At 41.9% G+C, this 25,167-nt stretch overlaps 1 protein-coding gene across 1 annotated transcript in view; it reads left to right on the top strand.

Moving 5' to 3' along the window:
• Positions 1-764: 764 nt before the first annotated feature.
• CCDC80 (coiled-coil domain containing 80) overlaps positions 765-25,167 on the top strand; it is a 35,677-nt gene continuing 11,274 nt past the window's right edge. The window contains exons 1-5 of the mRNA XM_006074017.4: positions 765-1,583; positions 1,998-3,898; positions 11,842-11,998; positions 22,793-22,929; positions 24,665-24,813. Coding sequence (XP_006074079.4) covers positions 2,009-3,898; positions 11,842-11,998; positions 22,793-22,929; positions 24,665-24,813 — 2,333 coding nt within the window. The 5' untranslated portion in view covers positions 765-1,583; positions 1,998-2,008. The remainder of the gene's footprint in view (positions 1,584-1,997; positions 3,899-11,841; positions 11,999-22,792; positions 22,930-24,664; positions 24,814-25,167) is intronic.

Genomic DNA, 25,167 nt, shown 5'->3' with positions numbered 1-25,167 from the left:
TGTATAACCCGAGGCACCTTCCTTCCCTGCTAAAAGCTGATTCCTCATGGCAGATCTGTGAGGTGGATCCACAGAGCTGCTTCAGTATCTCCAATATAGCTATTTCTAAGGATTGTTTAAAGCCCTCTGGATACTGGAAGCCTCTGGAGTGCAAGATATTGCAACACACACACACATACACACAGACACACACACACACATGTACATACACTCGTGCCCTCTGAGGAAGCTCTTAGCCTACGACAGCCAGAGCTCAGAATTGGAGGTCGTAGTGGCCTTTCCCTGTGTAATGGCTGACCACAGTCTCAGGGGAACAGCAGCCATTGCTTGCATTTCTAACCTTTTACCAGCTTCCTTTCATGCCAAGGAGAAACTAGGAATAAGAATACAGTAATATGATCCCCAATTAGCATAAAATAAAAACAACCCAGCCATGTTTTCCATCGGCATTTCCAACCTCAAATGAAACACATGAAGCAGAGAGAAAGAGATAAAAATATATTCATAGAACTATAAATATATATATACTGTCTGTATATGTACAGCCAAGCACTCTGACCCAAATGACTATCTGTCTCTGGAAAACCAAGCAGTCAGATGTAGAAATCTGAGAATTTTTCCTTTCCCAAGCACAGTGTGTGTACAGACAGGAAGGGACAGTGTCCTGATGACTCAGTAGGGAAGGGGTTAAGTTCTCAGCCATCCTGTTCCAAAGTGATTTATGATGATGTTCAGTGTTTCAACACCCCCACCCAAAGAACAGCCCCTTCTCTCCCTCCCAGTCCAGGCTCACCGCTCACCATGCTGAAATGGGAAGGAGGCGGTGTTTTGCTGATCTGTTAAATTCTTAGTGAAGTTTCCTTGATTTCCAGTGGCTGCTGTTGTTTGAGTTTGGTTTGGATCAAAACTGAGGTTGTCCTGGCATTTCTGGGACTGAATCCAGGCAAGAGGAAGAAGAAAAAGGAGAAGGAAGAGAGGAGAGAAAAGGTGGGAAGAAATAAAGGGAGGAGAGAAGCGTAAGGAAAAGAAAAAAGTCCTTTTCAACATCACATTCCTGTGTTTTCCCTCGGCCTGGAAAACATATTAATCCCAGTGCTTCTACGCTCGGAAACAAAGAGACTAAGCCAGACTGTGGGGGAAAGAGTGATAAGAAGGATCCTGGAACTCGAAAAGGAGAAAGAGTGAGATTTAGAAATAGCTGGGACTCCACTTTAAGGGGCGTCCAGCGCTGTCAGCCGGCCGGGGGGGATTGGCATTCGCAGACACACAGCCCGAGCAGAAGCTGCAGACAAATGGAGATGCAAAGACTTAAAAGGACAGCTCCTTTCACCTCATTCTACTTGTCAAGAAGGTAAAAAAGCACAGCCAGAAAGAAAAGAAGAAAGTTCAGCCCTCAGGACCGGACAGGCGGTGGTCTGTGTGCGGCTCTGGGAGCTGGGGCTGCAGCACACCCCTTTGTATCGGCCAGCCTAGCAAAGGAGAAAGAGAATTGGGAGGAAAAGTATTTCATCTAGGAACTGTCCTGGGAGCACACTTCAGATTGCTTTTTAAAACCTCTGCATTCCATCTCCATGAGCCACTATGTAAGTGTGTAATCCTGCCTGTCTTTACTGTGTTTGTTTCTTTGTCATTTATTTGAAGAAATGAAATAGGAATGTTGTCATAATTAATATGCTCAGTGTGCATTTTCTCTGGAGCATCAGACAGTTGAAACAGTGCAAGCATGCTGAATGGGGAACTGATTTGAGTTTCCTGCTTAATGTAAACTGTCTCTGCTAAGCACTGACAAATTACAGGGACTTAAAAGCAACAGGATCTCATCCGATTTTCCATTCTCTGACCTCCCTCCTTCTTCTTCTCCAACTACCCCTTCCCCCTCTCCTTGGCAAAGATAGATAAAGAGATAATGCCCAGCTCTGTTTGCAATTAAATGATTTTCTTTTTTTTTTTCCTCTGCCCTCCCCTTTCTGTGTTTTGACCCTGCTGTCTCCCCAAAGAGGACTGCACAATGACATGGAGAATGGGACCCAGTTTTACTATGCTGCTGGCATTGTGGCTGGTGTGTGGATCAGAGCCCCACGGGCAGACCATGAATAGAAGGAGCCGCGGAGGGCAGAAAGTGCCTCTGGTTTCCGCCGTCAACAGAAGGCCAGCTCGGTTACTGAGGCACACGGGGAGGTCTCAGGGAATTGAGAGAACCACTCTGGAAGAACCAAACCTTCAGCCTCTCCAAAGAAGGAGGAGCATACCGGTATTGAGAGTAGCTCATGCCACCACACCGCCAGCCTCGCTGGGCATCCATGGGGCCCCAGTAAGAACTCAGCAGAGCCCAGGAGCTCGGAGCTCTCCCCGAGAGATGGTCCGAGATGAGGGGTCCTCAGCTCGGTCAAGAATGTTGCGCTTCCCGTCTGGGTCCAGCTCCCCCAACATCCTTGCCAGCTTTGCAGGGAAAAACAGGGTATGGGTCATCTCGGCCCCACACGCCTCGGAAGGCTACTACCGGCTCATGATGAGCCTGCTGAAGGACGACGTGTATTGTGAGCTGGCTGAGAGGCACATCCAGCAGATCGTGCTGTTCCACCAGGCAGGCGAGGAAGGAGGCAAGGTGCGAAGGATCACCAGTGAGGGCCGTGTCCTGGAGCAGCCCTTGGACCCCAGCCTCATCCCAAAGCTGATGAGCTTCTTGAAGCTGGAGAAGGGCAAGTTCGGCATGGTGCTGTTGAAGAAGACCCTGCAGGTGGAGGAACGCTACCCTTACCCGGTCAGGTTGGAGGCCATGTATGAGATCATCGACCAGGGCCCCATCCGCAGGATAGAGAAGATCAGGCAGAAGGGTTTTGTGCAAAAATGTAAGGCCTCTGGAGTCGAGGGCCAGGTGGTAGAGGAGGGGAACAATGGTGGAGAGGCAGGAAGGCCAGGCCTGGGCAGTGAGAAGAGGAAAGAGGAGCAGAGGAGAGCCCAAGTGCCACCCACCAGAGAGAGTCGGGTGAAGGTGATGAGAAAACCGGCCACTACTGCGGGGGCCCCTCCCCGACCTCCTCCAACCCCACGGACCACCACGCTGCCTCCAGCTCCGGTCACAACAGTGACGCGGGCCACGTCTCGGGTGGCGACAGCAGCTGCAAGACCCACAACCACCACGGCCTTTCCGACCACCCAGAGGCCCTGGACCCCCCGAGTGCACCTTTCTTCGGCCCCCCACAGGCCCCCCGCAATGGTCGAGGTGACCACTGCCAAGGGGCCGGTGGCCTCCGAGAATCTCTACCCTCCGCCCAGGAAGGAGCAGCCCAGGGAGAGGCCGCCGACCACTAGGAGGCCCAGCAAGGCCACCAGCTTCGAGGTCTTCACAGCTGCCCCTTCCATCGCCATCTCCGAGCCCAGCACCAGGGCCGGCGCGGGCCGTTTCCGGGACAACCGCACAGACAGGCGGGAGCATGGCCCCCGGGACCCCAATGTGGTGCCAAGTCCTCACAAGCCAGCAAAGGGGAAACCTCCCAAAAAGAAAGCCCAGGACAAAATTCTTAGCAATGAGTATGAGGATAAGTATGACCTCAGCCGGCCGACCACCTCTCAGCTGGAGGAAGAGTTGCAGGGGGGAAATATGCCCCCCAAAAAAGCGAAGGAGTCTAAAAAGCACGAAAAACTTGAGAAACCCGAGAAGGAGAAGAAAAAAAAGGTGAAGAGTGAGAAAGCAGACAAGTTACTCAAGAGTGAAAAGCAAGTGAAGAAGGACAAGGCTGAGAAAAAGAGCAGGCAGGAGAAAGAGAAGAACAAGAAGAAAAAAGTGGGGAGGACAGAGCAGGATGGCCACCTGAAACCCACAAAACCCTTCACTCAGAATCCCAGGAAGCTGGTGACCGACCTACTGGGGCCCTTTGAAGGCAAACGAAGGCTGCTTGTAAGTAATCTTCTCCTTGGTATTGTTCTGTAGGCTGTGGCAGTGTTAGGACTTGGAGTGTTATTTTTCTAAAATCACATTATTGGATAGCAGGCTATGGCTAAACAGGTAATCTGTCAGGAAGATCAGGAGGTTTGTCAAAGAAGGACAGCCAGGCCAGTAGCTCCTTTTGACTTAGATATTCTGTCCTCTATCCACATAGACCCATGGCCCTAAGCAGTCGGTGACTGGGGGTTCTTAGCCATGAGCCCAGGGAAGCACTCAGCTGCTTCTGTGCTCAACTTCTTCCAAACCCACCAGACCCATCCCCCTCTTACAGCTCTCTTCCACGGGACAGTTCTAGATACAGCTCCCTTCTGCCAAGTTCAAAGAAGAATAAAAGAATTAATAAAATGGAATGCATTGATGGCAGTCACAATTTAGGAAAAGGATTTCTTTCTGCATGAGCTTAAAAACTAGAAGCATGTGTATGGGAAAATAGCAGGTCTATATCAACAGTTAGGTCTATATCAACAATTGGGAGACTCAAAGGGGAAAGTGTAGCAGCCTGGTTGGGGAGTGGGTATGACTGGTAGTGGGGAAGGGTCCTTGTTTGTCTGGCCCCACAAATATATTTTTAAAACCAGCTAGCTAAAATTTTTCTCCTAAAGCCTGCCTCCCCCACAACTGCCCGACTACCAGTAAGAAGCAAAACGAATGAAGTGTGGAAGCTGGGTTAATTGCTCCATTTTCTGATCCCTTAGAGGCATATCTGAATTTGGAGTCAAGATGTCATGTCAGTTTCTACTAGAATGTGTGTGTGTGTGTGTGTGTGTGTGTGTGTGAAAAAAGAGACATGAGGCCCTATTTCTACTTTGCCTGTGGTTCTGAGTGCCCTGGGTGCTCAGCAAGTCCCAGGTCCATCTCAGTAACTCTTTTGGCCATTCCTTGCCACCATCCAAAGAATGACACCAGAATCTAGTCAGACCCAAGAGGGCTTTGGGCAAGAATAAGCATCATCTTAAATGTATGGGAAATTTTTACCACTGATGGGAATGATTCATCTTTTCTCAGTGTCTCCTTGCCCTTATTTTAGTGCCCTTCTAAGATTTTGCCCCGAGCTTCTTAATGCTGCATTTTAATCTAGGCTGACTAGGAGGAAAAGGGCATGATGTAGTTAATTCAGAGAAATAGATCTGTAAGTTAATGCTGGGTAACCTGAGTCAGGAATAATTCTCTCAGCTAGCTTGCTGGGAGGGAGCTGCCTCATGCCAGTGAGGACAGCATCTATCCTGCTGCAGACACAAGGTGACTCCATGCCCTGCGTTCCCACAGCCAAAAGAGATAGATGCTCATCTCTCAAGGCATCTCTTAGAGAGTCTTTTCATTTTTCTAACTAAATTTGGATTAATGATCTGAGCAAAGTGACTCTGGTGCCCATTTATCTTTTAGGGGTTTCAAAAAGTTCAATGTGCTCATTTTGAAATGTTATTCAGAGCAGAATCCCTTGTGATAGTTATCATGGATGGGGCTTGTCCCCAAATTCTCTTAGCTGTTCCATCTAGTATCTTTGTAATAGAACAAAACCTAAATTTTGATTGATTCTACAGATTCATGTGTGTATGTATGTCTTGTTATATATATTTTGTATATTGGTACTCGTTTCTAACCAGAACCTTAAAGTAACTATATAAACTTAGGTTAGCAGAGGATAGGCTGACTATTAGAATAGTTTAACAACTATTTGGTTATTGCCAGAGTACACAGGTTTGAATGGGAATGTTCCAGCCAAAAGCAGAAGAATCACTGATTTTAGAGTAGAATTCTACCTGGTACAGAACTGTTGGAGGCAAACTGCTCTCTTTGGGGTATGAGAAATCATCAGTAGCATTTTCTGTTGCTCTCTTTCTGAGTACCTGGAACTTTGGCATGGTCAGGTTTTAACCAGGGGGGAAATAATCATGGGTAAAATGTCCGGATTGTAATTGTGCACCCATCTGGCAAATACTTCCACTGCCTCTAGCTCATGAGTCAGAAGAAAGGGGTTTTCATACTATATCCCCGATATTAGTCATGCCTTTCATTTCTTTCCACTCCCTTAGTCAGGGATTTGAAAGCCCGGCTGGGTCTTTTCTGCTTTTAACAGTATCCCTGATCATAAATTTCTAGCGAATGAAAACTCAGACAACAGCTTCTGCTGATGTCATGTAAGGCAAAACAGAAACCAGATGGGCTTGCTCATGGCAGTGTTGCTCTTTGGGGTTGGACCAAGATCCAGGATTGTTATTAGAAAGAAAATACCAACAGGAGGCATTTTAACTTCACATTTCAGTCCCATGTGTGCCTGGCTGACGATCGTATCAGAACTGTGTTCTCTGAAGAGCTAATAATGTCGAAAATAAAAATGGATTAGAAAAGACATTATAAAATAAATGCAACGGAAAGTCAAAAGATGGAGAGGAATCTTTAACCAGACAGAGAGGAGACCAGTGTCTCTGGGAGAAAGATTTTGCTGGTGCCGCTTATCTCTTTTCCATTCATTTTTCCTGTCAAACATGGCTGATGTTATTCAGGAAGTTTCAGTGATTTAATTAATATTCATTAAAGCATAGCAGCCTCCAAGCTATTAAAGTACAGATGACAACATAGCCCCCACCAACTGGCCTCAACCTAACCCAGTTTGCTCAAACTGAAGTGAGATTTGCATTCCAAGAAATTGTGCAGGCCTTTTAGCTTATCTTTCCAGATTTTCAGTAACCTGGTGCTCAGTGACAATAACCTAGTCCTTTGCATTTATTTATATCCTTCTTTAATACTTAACTACTTAAAGAAACACTGGCAGTGATGGTACAGGTTATAGTTGGATGAATAGCATCCTAGTGGTCTTCAGAGGAGCTACAGGTAGAGCTAGGTCAGAGATCACACCTCCAAACCTTCTGTCTCTCAGCCTGTCAACCAACAGGGGCACATCCTGCAAGGTGCTTTGCAGAGACTGTGGATTAATTTTCACAACAATCCCATGAGGAAGGACTAATTAACTCCATTTACAGAAGCTTAGACAGATTGAGAAATGTCCCAAGGTGTATAGCCAATACATGACAAAGCCAGAATTAAAACTGAGATATGTTTGATTTTAAACTCAGGGTCAATCACTTCCCTGTTCTGCCTTTCCAGGGATGTGAGCTTACTGTGGGCTTGTGCCATAAAGGGAACCAGAAACTGAGAAATGAACCTGGTAGTAATACAAACGTTTTAAAATTCCTTTTCAATCTTGAATTACTCAGAAAAACAGTAAGATATACCAATTGTCAACATTTTGTGCTGAGCAACAATGTAGAGTTTCCGCCTTTAATACCCAGCTAGTTCTTTGTACCTCAACTCACTGGCTTTCCACCTAGTCAAGTGGAGAACAATAGATTGAATCCCAGTTAATCTAATCCCTCAGACTGATTGATGCTGGTCTGGGGATGACAAAATTGAGAATATGGATGAGTCTTTTATCATGGAAACATTGGAATATGTGGGGTATAGCTGAAAAGTCATCATGCTGTGCTCTGCGCCCATTGACCTGTTTGTCAATGAACAAGAAGCCTCATCACGCTGAAATACACAGATCCAAGTTCAAATAGTCTTTGGAGATTGGATCTCCTGTAATTCAAGTATGTTAGTACTTTTAACCTTACTACAGAAATTTGGATATTGGGACAATAATCTACTTACTTGGTTTAATTTTAGAAAAGAATATAAACCTCCTATTTACTGAGGCAGACTACCAGCTGGAATGCCTTTTCTCAGAATCCTGTAAAAGTCTAATGTTTTGAGCTTAACACAGTACTTGGAGTAAGCTGACTTAAAATATCCTCCCCCCAGCATCTTCCCACTCCCATTTGCACCCTTTACTTATGCAAACTAGCTTCCTTATAGTCTGAGGCTCCTTGTGCCAACATGCCAGTTAGAAAGTTGGAACAGAAACATAAAAAAGAACAACACAATTCTAGCTTCATGATACATGCCCTGATTTATCACCACCAGACTAGAAAGAGGCCAAGTGCCAGACAATAATGTTTACTGGGAAGTTCTGTGCTCAGTCTCTTCAGTCTTCTAAAATGCTCTTTTTAAAAAGAGGAGACTGGAAATGGTTACCATTTTAAACACTGTTTGAAGTACTGCCATGCTAGAAAATGAATGGGACATAGATGTCAATACACAGGGAAAGAGTCATTGAAATATGTTCGGATGATCAGCCTCCTTCACTTTGCAGCACTTTGTGTGCTGCAAACTCAAGGAGCAGATTGAATGTAAAGGAGAGTGTCTTTACCAATGGTGTGTGGGCTGCATCTAGCAGGGAACCACACCTCTAGCAGGAGTGATTGATGTAACCTGAGGAGCACTGTGCTCCTACTGCCTACTAGGCAGTAGTGGGGCTGGGGCTTCAGTGCCTTGATGAATTGGTACTGTAGTTATGGAGATGTGACATAAGCATAAAACAAAATGGTAAATCAAGGAAATACATAAATTCCAGGTAAGCCATGCAGATAAGAAGAACAGTAATTAAAAGGAGAAAGTGATCGTTGTGGAATAGATGAGACTTTAAGGAGGATGCTGCATTTGAAGAATGACTCAGATTCTGATAAGGTGGAAGGGAGGGGAGGCGATTCTGGGTGAGAAGGGTGACATGGGTGAAGGTAAAGGAAGGAATGTGAGTGAATTATTCAGAGGCAGCATACATCTATGATGCTTTGGTGTACATAGCCTGTATATATTTATATAATATATATACTAATATGTACGCTTGATTCTCACTATTTTATGAGTTCATAGGGAAGTTGTTCCAAAGGTGAGAAAACCAAGGTTTAGAAGGTTAAAAGGCTTTGTTGAGGCTACAGAGTAGCCAGGGGTTGAACTAGGACAAAAATGCAGGTCTTCGGATTTTGACTACAGCCACCCTTTCTCTGTGCCCCTCAGATTCCTCTCATTTCATAAATTAGCCCAGTCCAGCTACAGGGTGAAGAGGTCACATAAGGGAGGAATAGGAGGAAAGTTTAGCAGGAGAGAGCCTGAGGCCAGGTTGTGGAGAGCTAGAATCTAGGAAGTGAGTCATGCTAAATGAATGTCACCTCCCAGGTGGGTTAAGGCTTCCCTGGGCAAAGGGCTTGAGGTGAAAGTAAACTTCAGAGCCCTCTACTTATTTAAGTGCAGTTCCCACTGGGTATCCCCAGCCTAAGGCTACTATGTTCAGAGATACATGGGAGAAGCTGCCTGGCAGGATAAGGTTTGGTATGGTTGTATATTCTCTGAAATTCTGTTATGCACAAGGGGAAGAAAGAGACCAGAAGGGGCTTTGAGAACTCTTAAAGTCCTGTTATAACATGATCTGTCTGTGGACTGTAAGGGTCCATGAACGGAATGGAGTCTATGCATGGATCTGAAGTTTCAGAGCCAGGTAGTTATTAATCATCTAGCATATATTCTAAATATGAGCCTATCCTTCCTTTGGGGCTTCCCTGGTGGCTCAGACAGTGAAGAACCTGCCTGCAGTGCAGGAGACTGGGTTCAACCCCTGGGTTGGTAAGATCCCCTGGAGAAGGGCATGGCCGCCCACTCCAGTATTCTTGTCTGGAGAATTCCATGAAAAGAGGAGCCTGGCGGACTACAGCCATGGGGTCTCAAAGAGTCTGGCAGAACTGAGCAACTAACGTTTTTACTTTCTTTCATCCTTCCTTTAGGTCAGGGAGTCCAAAATCATTACCAGGACATGTTACTTTCATTTTTTTTTTTTTTTTTTTTTACTATTTTGTGTTCTCACTTAAATAGTCATTTTATGTATTTCAAAATAGTGTATCTATGAGCAAAGAAAAGCCAAAAATAAAAGACTAAAATATACCAACTGAAAACAAAACACCTGGATGTGGACTACCATAAAAACTAAAGAAATATTTTCAAATGCCGTGTAGCTAATTAAAAAACTAACAAAGCAAAAATACCATCAATGTATCTTTCTATAGCCTCCTTAAATCTTTTTTAAGGCTAAATGTGAATCAATGAATAAATTAAGGGAAAATTTTATTATTTTTCCTCTTGGGGAATTATATTTCTAAACCAAGCATTTCCTACCCACCCTGTCCATCTGAAAAAGTACATAAACACAAAATCAAAAATAGATGAAATCATGTCTTCTTAAAATAAATAACAATCTGAGAAAACATAAACAAAAGCCTCATCATGGAAAAATCTTTGTTGATGTTCTACTCAAAAGCTATTGAACTCATTTTGATTTCCATGAAGGATAGTATTTTTGTCAAGTACAGAGAATTCTTCGAAGGGAACGCCTGCAGGCCACAATAAATACATTTTGGACAGAGCAAAATAAACAGCAAAATGACCTGGGACCAGATTTATTACTATCTTGATAAAGTATTTGATAAAGAGTTTAACAACATGGTGAGACTTCCCTTCTGCAAAATGCCAAGCTAATAGCCACAAATTTCAGGAATATTTTGTAAGGTTAGACGGGACTAACTTTTTTTAAGCACTTTTTTTTTAAAGTAGAACAGTGCTTGATAAATTGGTCAAATGAAAGGAAGTGTATAGATGGGGGAACTCTCTCATGGTCCAATTCAATCCCTGGTCTAGAGGTTGGCCTCTGAGCTAATGAGAAGCCTGCATAGGATGACTAAACTGTGTTTTTTGCAGACATCAGCCGATTAAGCTGTTTAGGGTTAAAGAGATAAAAAAAAAAATCTAGTCATCATCAGAATAAAATTTCATGTCCTTCCACCTCAGGGCAAACAGCACATGCCCACACATTCGTCAGACGTGCTACACGATCCTGGTTTCTGCTCAGGAAGAAGCTAGTAAAACTGGAGAAGACTCAGGAAAAGGCAACAAAAATAATCACCATAGTAGGAAGGCTTTTATAATCTGGCTAGATTACAGCAGTGAGGCATTCTTAGGGAGAGAGTTCAAGAGGAACCTTGAAAAAAAAGAGTATCCTCATTTTATCCAAAATAGTGAAGTCAGTGTTTTCCCAGATATCTGGTGACTAAAGCATCTCTTTTTATTGCTCTGTCTTCTTTTTCCTCAGGGGAAGTGAAGGGGTCAAATTGAGTGAGAGAGACACAGGGGCTAGGTGAAAAATGCCAGGTTTGAATTGGAAAGAAGACTGAACAGAAAGAGAAAAATTCATCTTCTTGAAGGGTTTCAGCATCACAGACATCCACCACGAGCTGCAGGCCCAGTGTGACAGTGATTATGTTCTGAGACAGAACTGGGCCAAAGGGCATTTCTAAAAATTCTCTGAATTTTACCTAATGAAAATTCTAAGCCGTGGAGTGTTTCATAGTGCCCAAGACCTGGCTATGAAACTCAGCCCTGTAAGATGTGAAATAATGGTGGTAGCCACCGAATTCACGAGTGTCTGAGCAGCCAATTAAGGCAATGAAGATCAAAATAAAGGGAGAGAGATAGTATTTATTGGACAATTATTGCATGCCAAGTGTTGTATAATGCCTACAACAAACGGCCTTGTGAAAGAAGTATTCCTGTGCAGAGTTCATAAATGAGAAAACCAAGATACATGGAGACTGATAATGAAGGCAAATGATAGTGGAAGTGAGTAGAAACTCTAAACTGTCTGGAATCATTTTTTTAAAAAGGCCTTTCCAAATGGTCTCTTTTGGCTTTAATTATGCTAACTATCCAACAAAATGATCCAGTTTACATGTCAGTCTAGTTTAGGAATGGCAACCTACTCCAGTATTCTTGCCTGGAGAATTCCATGGACACGGGAGCTTGGTGGGCTACAGTCTGTAGGGTCACAAAGAGTTGTACATGACTGAGTGACTAACACACACATCCTGCCAGTCACCATCAACCCTGTAGTCTAGATCATCCCTTTGACTTTTCCCTCAGTGTGAAACTATCACTGTGAGTTAATTGTTTTGCTTGCTTTTGCCCTCCTCCAGCTGATCACTGCTCCCAAGGCTGAAAACAGCATGTATGTGCAGCAGCGAGATGAGTATCTGGAAAGTTTCTGCAAGATGGCCACCAGGAAAGTCTCCGTGATCACCATCTTTGGCCCTGTCAGCAACAGCACCATGAAAATCGACCACTTCCAGCTAGGTTCTCTGAAACAACTTAATGATTATATTACTGGTTTTCTCTTAGCTAAGGTGGGGCATGCCTTATGGGAGAGGTCGGTGGGGAATCAAAAGGAAAACTTGGGTTTCCAGAGGGCTATTTTCTTGTGGTAACAAAGGTCAGTCTGCCTAACTACTTATATAACTGTCCTGGATGGTTCTGGCTTAAGTTTTGGACACTAAAATGAAAAAATATGCAAACAGTCTACAGTTTGAAAGTCAGTAAGATGGAGGACAAGGAGAGAAGTAATTCAGTGGGGCAGGGTGGGGGAGGTGTTCTGATATAGAATAGCCAGAGAGGTATTCTGACACTTTCTTCTGTATCCTAAGTCTTCTTGCCTGTGAGCAGCACCATCTGATCCTCCTTCAGCCTCTATGCTGTAGGTAACTCCCTCATAAATGGGGTCCTGCACATCCTTCAGAGTCCTTGACTCTGGCCAGGCTTGGGGAGAGTGAGCAGGGGCTGAGAGAAGCTGTGAAACTAAATGAAAAGTCACTGGAAATACGGACTGAACGGCGCCCACGTCCTTTTGGAAAGCAGAAGAATTTGGCTGAATGTAGAGGTTTCACAGTTTTTCATATTAATGATGATGTGAGGCATACAACTCAGTGTTGGGCAGCTAAGGTCTAACTCGCCGCGGTTCTTGTGGGAACACGGCAAATTTACTGTGAGCAGTTATGCCTCATGGTCAGAAGCCCCAGATCTGACCCACCCAGTTTCTTTTATAACTATTACGTCTCTAGAGCTTTATTTAAAAACAAAAATCTTTCTTTCTTACGTAATTACTTTTGTTTACTGTTATTTCAACTGTAATGAAAATCCTTTTTGTGTCATTTGCATATCCTGCATATTTTTCATAAAATATATTTTGTCTGAAAGCACATAAAACATACTTTTTCCCATTAGTTAGCAGTTTGTGAGGGAGTGGGGGGCCTTACCGCGGCATGTGGGAATCTTACTTCACCTACCAGGGATCGAACCCTTGCCCTCTCCTGTGGAAGTACAGGATCTTAACCATTATATCACCAGGGAAGTCCCTCCATTAATTAACATTTAACTTCATTAAATATAATATGTTACTTCATGGATTTTTCTGTCATATACTCTTAGTGCTATGAACACATATCATTGAATTAAGTCATGATAATGTCAGTTGATTTTTAACATAGTCTAGCTTTCTAAATCATATATATTTTTTTACTTTTGTAAAGACACTTTGCGTGAGATCTATCCTCAACTAATTTTTAAGTGTGCAATACAGTATTGTTTACTATAGGTACAATGTTAGCCAGCAGGTCTCCCTAATTTATTTGGGTATGAAGTTTCAGCTGTGCATTCTCTATTTTTATTAGCTCATTTTTCCCTGAGATAGTTCAAAAGGAAAATAAATAGCATCCTTTCTAATGTCTTAGGAGCCCCTGGTGGCTCAGATGGTAGGCTGCCTGCAATGCAGGAGACCTGGGTTCTATCCCTGGGCCAGGAAGATTCCCCTGGAGAAGGAAATGGCAACCCACTCCAGGATGCTTACCTGGAGAATCCCATGGATGGAGGAGCCTGGCAGGCTATAGTCCATGGGGTCACAAAGAGTCAGACACGACTGAGCAGCTTCACTTTTCCAATGTCTTAACATAAGTCATTAGTGGAACAGTGATTGATTTGGGGACATTTATTCCTTACAATGCATATGTTTTTCAAGGAGAATAAAAAGAGAGAGTGTCCTTACCAACAACAACCAATAACCATACAGGCAAAAGACCCAAAAGAGGTTCTAGAGTCAAAGAGGTTCAAATCCACAGTCACAATGTATTTGCATGTAACCTTGAGCAAGTTAATGGTAACCCACTCCAGTATTCTTGCCTCGAAAATCCCTTGGACAGAGGAGCCTGGCAGGCTGCAGTCCATGGGGTCGCAAAAAGTCGGACACGACTGAGCTTTTTATCATCTTTATCATCATCTTGAGCAAGTTACTTCCTAAGTCTCAGCTTAGAACATGGTTATATGCCTTTCATAGGTGATGATGAGGATTTAATGCTGTTACTGTGGTCAATGAGCTGTCAGAGGGCCTAGAGCACTATAATTGAAAAATACTTGTAATTGCTTTCTGCTCATTAACAAGGAATCCTCACAGCTGCTCCTCAGGGTCAGGCTGCATTAATCCTGTCGGTGACAAAACTGAAGCCCTGGAGACTAATAAGCCACATATTTGGTGCTTAACTGGGAGTCAACCTTTGGCTTCCAGTATTGTCAAATAGTAGCAGGAGCCAGTGAGCTTCATTATAATCCAGATGTCTTGAGAGGAAGTAGGCATACAATCCAGTACAGAGACTTGCTGGCTAGTGATGAAAGGCTTCCTCCACCAGGTGCTCCTGGTGTCAAATGTGTCACCCATCAACTCACACAAAGAATTCTCGATCCTTATTTCAGAGAAGTTTGGAAAAATCATTATGTCTTCCACCTCAACCTGTGCATGGTCCTAACTGTTACAAACATCTGGTGCTGCCTTGGCAACATGTTAGCATGAATCCTGCTGTCTTTTAGACATCTGGATTGAATATGAACTGTAGAGGATGAAGATTTTCTTTTCTGCCTTATTGGAAGTCAGGTATTGTGATTTGGGTGTTTGCCACTCATTGAATGGCAGCTTGGACATGATTTGGGGGACCTTTGATTTTGTTCCTCATCTAATTCCTGGAAGGCCTGTCTCTCCTTGTGTCATGTCCCAGGTTACCCTTATGGGAAAGGCTGTAGTGCATTCAGCCAAGACTGGGAGTCAGCCATGAGAAAATAGAAGTTGGCATGCGCCATGGTCTCAGTAAACCAATCTCCAGCCTTGACCGATTTTCAGTTGGAAATCTATCAGATGGCCTTACTTTCCTTAAAAATAAATCAAGCACTCTCTACTCTTCCAGACTTTTATGGGGCCTTAAAAACAAAGGCCCACATCCAGCTACAGTGTGGGCTGTACTCACCAGCTGGTCCATCTTGCTAAATGTATTTGAATTATAGGTGATGGACCTACAAACACCAGGAAGAGTTAAGATTTCAGTCATTAGCCTAATGAAAGTTATTCATTCTTAAGCAAATTCCAATGCAGAAGAAGCCTATCTGGTTTTGGCAGTCCAGAGTATATTAAACGTGAGGGTTTAGAATGACCTAACATACATACACACACATAAATTAAAAATAAAGAAAAAAAAATTTAAAGATAAAAGATAGAGTGACCTAACACATAAAGGCATTCTTAATTATCAGAGATATTTAAAATATCAATTTGAGATAGGAATATTGGTGTCTATGCTAAGAGGATGGATTATAGAGGAAGTTTGTCAGGTGGGAAGGAGTTGCTGGCTAAAGGCATTTTATTACAGAATGAAAAGAGAAGAGGGAGGAAAACATAGTGGGCATGTATATACGTATAGGTGCTTCCCTGGTGGCTCAGACGGTAAAGTGTCTGCTTGCAATGTGGGAGACCTGGGTTCGATTCCTGGGTTGGAAGATCCCCGGAGAAGGAAATGGCAATCCACTCCAGCACTCTTGCCTGGGAAATCCCATGGACGGAGGAGCCTGATAGGCTACAATCCATGGGGTCACAAAGAGTCGGACAGGACTGAGTGACTTCACTTTCACTTTCTTTCATATATGTGTATTTATATGCTTAGCAAAATATATAGGTGAAAAATATTTTTGACACTGGTATTGATCACTAAACTTTAAGAGCTAAAACATAGGACATTTTTGCAGGGGGAAAGGCAATTTTTTGATAGCTTCTTCTAAAGGAAGGAAAAAAGGAAGGAGGAAGAGTTGGTGGAAGTGGAATGTGGCAACAAGGAGAGGCAGTACTGATTCCTTATTCATATGAGTAGGGAATTTCTAGGTGAGTCTCTGGAGTAACTTTTATACCTGAGTCTGATAGAATCCATTTCAGCCTATAATACTCTGTCTTTGATCCTGTTGAGAATTGTCCTTTATGGAAAACCTCACAACCATCTGGATCCATAACAAGGCAGAAATGCTGCTTCCCCACAGAAGCATCTGAAAAATTGACCCTTTGTCCCAATTCTCCCTTCTTCAGTGGTGACAATGCCTAGCAGCTGCCTTCTCTAGACCTGCCACTCTGTGCTAGGAGACAAGGCTGGGCGAGTGATCAGACTTCCAAACAATGCCTTTGGTGTCCCTCTCTGTTAATTCAGGTTTTGATTATCACTCTGTCCCCTAACTTGTGTCATCACCCATGGCACTGCCTCTAACATCGAGCTTATCGCTGTCAAGATCAACCCCTGACAAGCAAGGGGTTAAAAGTACCTGATAAGTCAAGTGTATAAAACAAGTGCTTGAAGAATGTGGTGGAGGGACAAGCTCTTCCAGTTGCAGTTATCACAGTATTGTATGTATCACAGAGTTTTGAAAAGGGAGTGGATTTAAAGGAGGAGCCTTGAAACTGAGCAGATTTTTTTGATAGATGATGACTCTATCAAAAGTACTTTTTGTTTTTATTCAGTTTTTTAAACAGATAATACATTTTTTGAATTCCAAAGTCAACACTATATAAAAAGGCATTAACAGACAAGTCTTACACCCATTCTTGACCCTTATTATTCTCTGCTCCCACAGTAATATTTATGATTCCTTGTTGATCCGTTTAATGGCTTCTTTATGCAAACACAAATCAATATAGATACCTATATTCCCCTTCTCTCTCTTTTTTAAACAGAAAAGTGTTTTATTACCTTGAATAGGAAAAATCTTTTTTTTTTTTTAAATATAGCTGATTTACAATGTTGTATTAGTTCCAGGTGTATAGCGAAGTGATTCGTGTATATATAATTATAAACTCTTTTTCCGATTCTTTTCTGTTACAGATTATTACAGAACATTGAATACAGTTCCCTGTGCTACCCAGTAGTTCCTTATTCTTTTTCCCTTCTTTTTATACAAACAATTAGTTCAGTTCAGTCGCTCAGTCATGTCCAACTCTTTGTGACCCCACAGAAGCATCTGAAAAATCGACCCTTTGCTCCAAAGGGTCTGCAGCATGCCAGGCTTCCCTGTCCATCACCAGTTCCCAGAACTTTCTCAGACTCATGTCCCTCGAGTTGGTGAGGCCATCCAACCATGTCATCCTCTGTCGTTTCCTTCTCCTCCTGCCTTCAATCTTGCCCAGCATCGGGGTCTTTTCTTATGAGTCAGTTCTTCACATCAGGTGACCAAAGTATTAGAGCTTCAACTTTAGCATCAATTCTTTCAATGAATATTCAGTACTGATTTCCTTTAGAATTGACTGGTTTGATCTCCTTGGAGTCCAAGGGACTCTCAAGAGTCTTCTCCAACACCACAGTTCAAAAGCATCAATTCCTTGGCACTCAGCTTTCTTTATGGTCCATCCATACATGACTACTGGAAAAACCATAACTTTGACTAGACGGACCTTTGTTGGCAAAGTAATGTCTCTGTTTTTTAATATGCTGTCTAGGTTTGTCATAGCTTTTCTTCCAAGGAGCAAGCGTCTTTTAATTTCATGGCTGCAGTCACCATCTGCAGTGATTTTGGAGCCCAAGAAAATAAGGTCTGTCACTGTTTCCATTATTTCCCCATCTATTTGCCATGAAGTGATGGGACCAGATGCCATGGTCTTAATTTTTTCTAATGTTGAGTTTTAAGCCAACTTTTTCACTCTCCTCTTTCACTTTCATCAAGAGGCTCTTTAGATCCTCTTTGCTTTCTGCCATAAGGGTAGTGTCATCTACATATCTGAGGTTATTGATATTTCTCTGGGCAATCTTGATTCCAGCTTGTGATTCATCCAGGCTGGCATTTTGCATGATGTACTTTGCACATAAGTTAAATAAGCAGGTGACAATATACAGCCTTAAGATACTCCTCTCCCAATTTGGAACCAATCTGTTGTTCCATGTCTGATTCTAACTGTTAATTCTTGACCTGCATACAGATTTCTCAGGAGACAGGTAAGGTGGTCTGGGATTCCCATCTCTTGAAGAATTTTCCACAATTTGTTATGATCCACACAATCAAAGACTTTAGCATAGTCAGTGAAGCAGAGTAGATGTTTTTCTGAAATTCTCTTGGTTTTTCTATGATCCAGCTGATATTGGTAATTTGATCTCTGGTACAAATAATAGTATATTATATATCTGTTTTGCATTTTTTTTCACCTAAGTGTATTTCCCAGAGATCTTTTCTAATGAGTACACAGAGATCTTTCTCATTCTTTATTAAGCCATTCTGAGATTCTACTATAGTTTATTTAACCACTCCCCTTGTTGAGGAACATTTGGATTGCTTTCAGTATACTGTTATTATAAACAATTTCAGAATTAACCTTGTACACATATCACTCTATGTATGTGGGTATTTCTTTACAATAGATTCTGAGAAGTAAGATTGTTGGGTCAAATGGAAAGTATATCTAGCTTTGGTAGATATCACCAAATTTCTCTCCGTGTGAGTTGTATGATATTGCAAAACCACCAGAAATGTGTAAGAATGTCCATATCTCCAAACATCTTCAACAGAATGTATGATCAGAATTGTGAATGTTTTTAGCTAATGCTGTATGTGAAAAATGGTATCTTAGTGTGGTATAGTATTGGGTTGCATTTCTCTTTTTATAAATGTGATTGAAGATTTTTTTCATATGTTTCAGGCAACTTTATATTTTGTTTTTAGTGTCCTTTGCTTATTTCTCTATTGGGTTGTTGGTCTTTTTAATCTCAATTTATAGGTATTCCTCATAAGATACTGATTCAGTTTGGGGGTGGAGTTCAGGAGTTTGTTTTAAAAGTGTTTCTCAAGTGATTCTGATTTGCAGTTAAATTTGGTCTAGAGCAGAAAGTTGAGTGGCAGAGAGATGGGAAGAGAGGTCTAGAAATGTAGATTTGCACCCAATTTTAGAGAATTTCAAATACCAGGAGAGAGAATTCAAACTTAATTTGGTAAATTAAGTGAAGTCACTAAAGATTTCTAAACATATTTTTCAAATAAATTTCAAATAACTTCTTAGGTTTAGTAGTCAGTCTGTAGGACAGAAAAGCCCCTGACAGGACACAGTCTTCATGGATAAGACAAATTGTCCTTTCTAGGGACCAAATGCGAGCTTCAGCTTTGAGATGAGAAATGGCCAGGCTAGTCCCACATACTCATTCAATTCAGTCACTCACTCATCCCACAACTGGGTGCTAGGCAGGGAAACAACTCACTCAGAGTAAAACAGGAGGGAACAAGCAAATTGACAACAAAGTTAGTTAAATTTATCCATTATCAACTAAAAACAATTCAGCCTCTGCTGGAGTCTTTACCTCCAGATTTACCCAAAATGCAACCAAGAGATTTTTGGTCTATATTGACTTCTTGAATAGGATAATTATATTTTAAGTGCCTTATAAGTATGTTTTATTTACATTGTGCATTACTTCAGGACAGGGTTTATTAAGGTCTGGTGGTGCAGCAAAGTCAGAATGTCAAAGGAAAATGGAATATATTACTCATTCATTACCCAAAGAGGAAACTGCACCACACCTCACAAGGTCATGGGAGGAACACCAAGTTTTGGTCAGGAAGCAGAAGCCAGAGTGAAGAGAGAGCCTAGACCACGGTTATTATTGGGGTTTCCATGGGAAACACAAGGTGAGCTGGTGAACAGCTGGTTAGGCTTGGAGCTGTAGGGTATTTCCTAATTGTCCAGTTCCTGGCCCTGAGACAACTGATTGGTGCTCCTGGGGCCATGAGCCAGGTAGATCTGGGTCCAAGGATTGTAATTTTACATGCACTCCAGGTGTTCATGATGAAGGTATACAGTGAATCCTACTTTGAAAAACTGCCAGAGCAGATTTGGAGCTCCTGAAGCAAACAGAGAGCTGAAGTTGTCCCAGGACACTGGAGGAATGGCCTGAATTTAGGGATGAGAAGGAGGAGGAGGAGAAACCATGGGTATCACAGAAAAGCAGCAGTCACAGATGGAGGCTTTAGACACAATGCCTGGCATACAGTTGGTGTTTAATAAGTTGCCTTTGAAGCTGAATTTTTCTGCAGTGTCATTGCTGTCTGTAGTCAGACATGGAAAAACAAATATATGAAGAAATTTACTACTACCTGAATTTAACCACTGACTTTTTGGAGTTGGAGTTCTTAAAGGGTGAGAAACTAGGCAAGTGCTTCATTTATAGGGCCAGTCCTCATCAGCACACAGCAGAGCTCACTCTCCCTGCTGTCTCTCCTCAAAAATCTTAGGTCCAGGGGCAGATTGTGTGAAATGACCAAATCCCACAAAATGGGCTTGGATCTATGAATCATTTTAGCTGGATTGGGACCATGTGGACAATTTATAGGATGTATTCTAAGGAATGTTTGCTTTTAAACGCTGTCACCCTTGATGAAGACTAGAGAGCTTTGGCAGAATCTGGATGAATTTAATAAGAAGTTCCAAATGAACAAAAGCAAAAATGAATGTATGTTGAGGATTAAAAATAGCAGTTCCTAGGTTCAAGATAAAATCTGATTTGTGCAGTGTTGAAATCAGAACATTAGTTGTTAAAGATGCTTACAAATCAGTTTTTTAATGATTTCCTTCATCATCATGCTGCTGCTACTGCTAAGTTGCTTCAGTCGTGTCTGATTCTGTGCGACCTCATAGACGGCAGCCCACCAGACTCCCCCATCCCTGGGATTCCCCAGGCAAGAACACTGGAGTAGGTTGCCATTTCCGTCTCCAATGCATGAAAGTGAAAAGTGAAAGTGAAGTCCTCAGTCGTGTCTGACTCTTAGTGACCCCATGGACTGCAGCCCACCAGGCTCCTCCATCCGTGGGATTTTCCAGGCAAGAGTATTAGAGTGGGGTGCCATTGTCTTCTCCGATATTAATATTATTAATCACAAAATAAAATATGCTCCTTGTTAAAATTTAAATAATATAGGCTCATGTAAAGTAAACTCATGTAAAGTCAAAGTTTCTACCTCACCTCTTCTTCCTCCCCAGAGACAACTATTATTATTAGCTCTATGTCTTTCTGGACTTTTTCCTATATATATTTCCATATGGATGTATTTTCTTTTGCTTTATTTCCTTTTAACCAAGAATACCATCATACTTCGGAGAAGGCAATGGCACCCCACTCCAGTACTCTTACCTGGAAAACCCCATGGATGGAGGAGCCTGGAAGGCTGCAGTCCAAGGGGTCTCGAAGAGTCAGACACGACTTAGTGACTTCACTTTCACTTTTCACTTTCATGCATTGGAGAAGGAAATGGCAACCCACTCCAGTGTTCTTGCCTGGAGAATCCCAGGGACGGGGGAGCCTGGTGGGCTGCCATCTATGGGGTCGCACAGAGTTGGACACGACTGAAGCGACCTAGCAGCAGCAGCAGCAACATCATACTTCATATTTTATTCTTCAAGTTGCTATTTTTATACAACAGATAAACTAAACAAAAACCAACAGCATGAAGAACCTAACAATTCTTTTAAATTAACATATTTTATTAATGATAGTATTCTTTCCCTTCTCATTATGATCTACTTGGGAGAATCAAGCTTCTTCTTTATATACTTTCAACAATCTTAATCAAGTAAACCAAAGTAATACCTAAATTATAATTGTCCCCTTTATATCAATAAAAGCAGAATAGTCTGTGATACTTGGCTACATAACCTTTGTGGCTACAAAATTGTGTTTTTTTCTACTGTAGTACTATTCATTGGGTAATAGTGTTGATAATAACCAATAAATTTCCTTCTGTAATAGATTTATTATTACATATTTGCAAACTTTAACATTTGTAAATTTTTTTTAAATACAGGGGATTATTCTACCAATAAAAACATTTAATAAGGTTGAGGGAAGCACTGTGACCTGTATGGGAGGAAAGAAGTAAATAAGCCCTTCTATTACTTCCAAAGTGTTTTCCAGGCATGGTATTAATAGTTTGTTGTGTTCATACTTCCCATTAACCCAGTGGCACCTGCAGGACCCACTTTGAATTATAATAGTTTTCAGGCTTGATATTTGAAAAATATATATATATATATATAATATTAAGAACTTCTATAAATTGGGTAACATTTTACTTAACCTTGTATTCACTTACAAAATTTATCTTATGAATAGCTTGATTTTTTGGAGTCAAATGGCCAGATTTGAACATAGGCTTTTTATTTTTCTCTATGGCAATGACTGGAGAATTCCATGATCAGAGGAGCCTGGCTGGCCACAGTCCATGGGGTTTCATAGAGTCGGACACGACCGAGTGACTAACATACACACGCATAGCAATGACGCAGTTCACTGTGTCCCCAAAAAATGCTCTAATAAAAGGAAGGAACACACCAATTTTAGACTTAAATAAATAGCTAAAACTAAAATAAAATTTTAAGTGAAATAAAGCTTAACCAAAGAATCTGGGTCTGTTTCCCTGGTAAGTCACAATAATGACTCATCCCCAGATTGAGTTGGCAATCTTCTTCCAGGAATGACTCAGTAGCTTCATTCTAACATTGCTCCTTCTGATTCACTATAACCAGGGTGGGCAGAGATGGGGTTTGATCATCTTTGGAAGAGTGACTTTCAAAATGAGCTTATTTATTTATTTGTTTCTATATTTGTTCACTTTGGAAACATTAGTTCAAACAAAGTACTATTTGAATGTGTGCAACTAATGAAAGCAGTTCTGATTAACTTGGGATGGAGGCTCAGATCCTCCACCCTTTGGTTCCCACTGATTTCTGGTCACATCCATATTTATTCACATTTCATTTGCCTTAATAAGACAATGAGAAACCTATGCGAGTCGTGGATGATGAGGACTTGGTAGACCAGCATCTCATCAGCGAGCTGAGGAAGGAGTATGGAATGACCTACAATGATTTCTTTATGGTGCTCACGGACGTGGACCTCAGAGTCAAGGTATGGGTTCCTGTTTGGGATAGTGCAGTGCCATTCCTTAAGAGAGAAACTCATTTTGGGGGGATCAGTGAGTCTATTACACATATGACTGAGCACAAATTATTTCATAAATGGGAAAGTTTGGAAATGGTCCATGTAGTTACCACTGTCCTCTAGAATTTGTGGTCTATGGAAAATATTGGATTGGATGACCCCCTGTAGCTCAGTTACTTGACTCAGACTAAATTCTTCTGTAACATTAAAGTCATGCATTCACCAGACACTTGTTGAATAGCTATGATGTGTCAGACCCTGGTGATAAAAAAATGAAGAGCATTTAGCTTCTGTTTTAAGAAAACTCAGATTTAATATAGGCATATTTTGGAAGAACCTGGAAATTTATCTTCTGATTCAGCATGGGCAAGACGGTAGGGATTTACACCCAATTTCTTCCTATGATAGGGACAAAAGTTCTGAACCATGAAAAATTATGCCATGTAGTCATAATAATAAAAATAATAACTAACTTTATTGAGTTCTTTCATTATGCCAAGCACTCACCTCAAATGTTTACAATTCTCATCTCAAACCTCTAAGAGAAATAACAAGTATTATCTTTGTTCCAAAGAGGCCAGGAATCTAGAGTCGTTAAGTAACTTGCCTAACTTCACCCAGTTAATGTTAGACTTCATATGCACACAGATTGGCTCCAGAGTCCATGCTTACATGAAAATCCTTAGGAAAAAGGCTGCCTGGGCTATTAGAATACCTGGTTCAGCCTGAAGTATTTTTCTGGATCTAGAGAGAGATTCCTTCAATAATTCATTCTGCTTTTGTGTTTTGCCACCTCTAAAGTGAAAGGTTGGACTAGATGATCCCTAAGGTGTCTGCCAGCTTACACATTTCATGATTTACTAAAGTCCCATTGAGGGCACAGCTCCAAGCCATGTCCAGACTTCTCTCTCTAGCTTACGCTGATTACACTCAGCCAGCTCCCAAATCCATTTCAGGTTGCTGTTCTAAGTCCAGACAGCTTTGAGGCAGGAAACTAAATTTCATTATCTTTTAACTTAGATTTCCAAAATTTTTTTCTGGGAATACATTAGCAAACATGACTTAATTTTAATTAATGCTCACTCAATAAAATAGTCCCTGGGAATCACAAAGAGTTTATATAGATTGTTTATTCATTTGTTTATTTACTTTTTTGGTTGTGCCACAAGGCATGTGTAATCTTCCCCCAGCAAGGATCAAACCCATAGCCCCTGCATTGGCAGCATGGAGTCTTAATTAACCCTGGACCACTAAGGGCGTCCCATGTAGATTCCTGATGACCACAGAGCAGGCATCCTTCTGGTGGAAAATTACCCTTATTACTGAGGTCAGATACTCTTAAATGTTCCTGCATTTGATTTCTTTGTGTTAGGTACAGAGTTTCTGACTTCCCAGTTGTGTAATGAACAGGAACCAGGTTAGGGAAGTAAATCTAGGATATGTGTGGTGAAGAAGGCATGGACCCTTTCCAATAAAAAGAGTTAAGAAGAAATCCTCATGCAAGGTAAAGGCAGTTGTTTCATGGATTCAGAACCTCAAAACATCAGCAGAGGTACTATTGCAGGAGAGAGTTTATAAACGAATGAGCCCTCCAGGCTGTTTTCCCCAGAGCTCCCATGAATTCTCCCAGGCTCTCCACCCTCTGGACAGAGGGAAGAAACACCTTTAATGCATTATATACTTCTTACTTTTCCTTCAACAGCAATATTATGAGGTGCCTATAGCAATGAAGTCTGTGTTCGATTTGATCGATACTTTCCAGTCCCGAATCAAAGACATGGAAAAGCAGAAGAAGGACGGCATCATTTGCAAGGAAGACAAGAAGCAGTCACTGGAAAACTTCCTATCCAGGTACATCTCCTTTGGAGACACTGAGGAAGAAGGCAGGAGAGCGTTCTGAGTGAGCTAATGAAAACCCCAGAGAAACACAAAGCAGACGTGTCTGTGCAGGGTGACCTTCCCTGTGAGAAGGGGAAGTGTCTGTGCTTCACAGCACTCTGCCCGGTAGGCTTATTTTGTCCTGTTGGAAGTGGCTCTGGCTGCAAGGCTGGCTGGGATCAGATCCAAGCTTGAGTGTCGATTTGGTGGCTTTGGATAAGTCTTTTCTTTCTCTTCTGCTTTTTTTTTTTTTGGGACACTGATACATACTTCTGACCTTCTGTGAGGGTTAATTCATTCAGTCAATTTGGGGGGCTTTGTATATTG

Source organism: Bubalus bubalis, chromosome 1, assembly GCF_019923935.1.
Source record: "Bubalus bubalis isolate 160015118507 breed Murrah chromosome 1, NDDB_SH_1, whole genome shotgun sequence".
Classification (NCBI taxonomy): domain Eukaryota; kingdom Metazoa; phylum Chordata; class Mammalia; order Artiodactyla; family Bovidae; genus Bubalus; species Bubalus bubalis.
Note: the sequence above shows the minus strand (reverse complement) of the source record. Positions and strands in the feature narration are given on the sequence as shown.